The sequence below is a fragment of the Corylus avellana genome, chromosome ca3 (genome assembly GCF_901000735.1).
Source record: "Corylus avellana chromosome ca3, CavTom2PMs-1.0".
Taxonomy (NCBI): domain Eukaryota; kingdom Viridiplantae; phylum Streptophyta; class Magnoliopsida; order Fagales; family Betulaceae; genus Corylus; species Corylus avellana.
The window spans coordinates 5,275,890-5,278,041 of record NC_081543.1 but is presented as its reverse complement, the minus strand read 5'-3'; the positions used below and the strand labels follow the sequence as shown (position 1 = coordinate 5,278,041).

At 39.7% G+C, this 2,152-nt stretch overlaps 1 protein-coding gene across 1 annotated transcript; it reads left to right on the top strand.

The window, feature by feature from the left end:
- The first annotated feature begins 230 nt into the window (after positions 1-230).
- On the top strand, positions 231-1,871 carry LOC132175480 (cytochrome P450 71A1-like). Its single transcript, XM_059587440.1, has 2 exons — positions 231-1,163; positions 1,257-1,871. Exons 1-2 carry the CDS (start codon positions 231-233, stop codon positions 1,869-1,871), a joined length of 1,548 nt encoding a protein of 515 aa, XP_059443423.1.
- Positions 1,872-2,152: the final 281 nt, after the last annotated feature.

The following is a 2,152-nucleotide window of genomic DNA, read 5'->3' as shown; positions in this document are numbered from 1 at the left end:
AATATGTAATCTCAAGTATCCAGGTAAAAGTGACAGCCATTTCCAAATGCTCAAGCAAAAGATGCCTACAATCCCGCTTGATTTTATGCACTAATAGAAGTCAATTATTCCATTCGTTGTTTTACAAAATAACTATTATTACGTAAAGACTAACTTTAAAATCTTTTATATATAAGTCAAGGGATATTGAGTTGCAAGTCGAGTCGTGCAAAACACTTGAGAGATCAGAGATGGCACTACAGTCATTGCTGCAACAATCATGGCAAGAGCTGCACAAAATACCATTCAATCCACTCCTCTCGCTTGTGTTTCTCATCCCTTTTCTCTATGTCTTCAAGCGTATTACAAGTGTCAAACCCAATTTACCTCCATCTCCACCAAAGCTACAAATCATAGGCAACCTTCACCAGCTTGGCACACTCCCACACCGTTCACTTCAAGCCCTTTCTAACAAGTATGGCCCTCTCATGTTCTTGTACTTGGGTAATGCTCCAACCCTTGTAGTGTCATCTGCAGATATGGCTAGAGAAATTATGAAAACACATGATATCGTTTTCTCAAACCGGCCCAAAACCACAGCTGCCAATATGTTACTCTATGGATGCAAAGACGTAGCCTTCTCACCATATGGTGAGCATTGGAGACAAGCAAGGAAAATTTGTGTCCTCGAACTTTTGAGCCTCAAAAGTGTACAATCCTTCGAGTTTGTAAGGGAAGAAGAAGTTGAAGTATTGATCAATAAGATAAGTGACTCGTGTCACAATGGGGCTTCTGTTAATTTAAGTGAGATGTTGATTGCAACCTCCAACAATATAGTGTCTAGATGTGTACTTGGACAGAAGTTTGAAGAAGAAGAAGATGGTAAAAGTAGATTCGGACACCTGTCAAGAAGGGTAATGGTGCTACTTGGAGCATTCTGCTTCGGAGATTTTTTCCCTTTTTTGGGATGGATTGATTTTCTTACGGGATTCATCCCGAGTCTGAAAGCCACTTTCAGAGAATTAGATGTTTTATTTGATCAGATAGTCGAAGAGCACAAAACAATGAAAACTGAGGATGACGAGCCTAATAGGAAAGATTTAGTTGATATTCTCCTCAAACTTCAAAAGAGAGGCATGCTTGAGATTGAGCTCACTCAAGATAACCTCAAAGCAATCCTTCTGGTCTCTCTCTCTCTCTCTCTCTCTCTCTCTCTCTCTCTCACACACACACACATACAAACCAATCTCTAAAGTTTTGTGTTTCCATAATTTCAGGACATGTTTGTGGGAGGAAGTGATACGACTTCAACAACTTTGGAATGGTTAATGGCTGAGCTCATAAAAAATCCAAATATTATGAAGAGAGCACAAGAAGAGGTGAGAAGGGTGGTGGGAAAGAAATCAAAGATAGATGTGAATGACATCAACCAAATGGATTACTTGAAGTGTATCCTCAAAGAAACTCTAAGACTACATCCACCAGCTCCTCTCTCAGCACCTCGAGAAACATCAGCAAGTGTGAAGTTTGGAGGCTATGATATTCCACCAAAAACAAGAGTATTTATCAATACATGGGCAATCCAAAGGGATCCTACTATATGGGAGAGGGCAGAAGAGTTCCTCCCGGAGAGATTCAAAGATAATCCTGTTGATTTCAAAGGCCAAGACTTTGAATTCATCCCATTTGGAGGTGGGAGAAGGGGATGTCCAGGTTTGACATTCGGTGTTACTGCAGTTGAATATGTTATTGCCAACATCTTATGCTGGTTTGACTGGAGATTGCCCAGTGATATTGTACAGGGGGAGGGCTTGGACATGAGTGAAGTTGACGGTCTCACTGTGACGAAGAAAGTTCCTCTTCATCTTGTACCAATACTGCACTTCCCTTGATCTATGCATTAAGAGATTTGTGGTTTTTTTTCTTACTATGCTAATAATGTAACTTTTCTTCATTCACTTGGTCTGTTTTAGCATTTGATGTTGATTCTGTTCGAAGTTAATGTAAGGGAAGGTGACTTCAACCTTAATAATGGTAATAATAATTAAAACTTCAATGTTCCATGGAAACTTTCATGCTATCCGTAAATAGATTGTACACAATAAATTTTGCATACTCATATTGTACCCCTGCCTGTGAAGCCAACATTTCTTAACCCTGAAAACTCCGATGG

Coding starts and splice junctions, on each gene's coding strand:
- LOC132175480 (XM_059587440.1), top strand. CDS start 231: ATGGCACTACAGTCATTGCTGCAACAATCATGGCAAGAGCTGCACAAA. Junction 1,164..1,256: donor ACCTCAAAGCAATCCTTCTG/GTCTCTCTCTCT, acceptor CCATAATTTCAG/GACATGTTTGTGGGAGGAAG.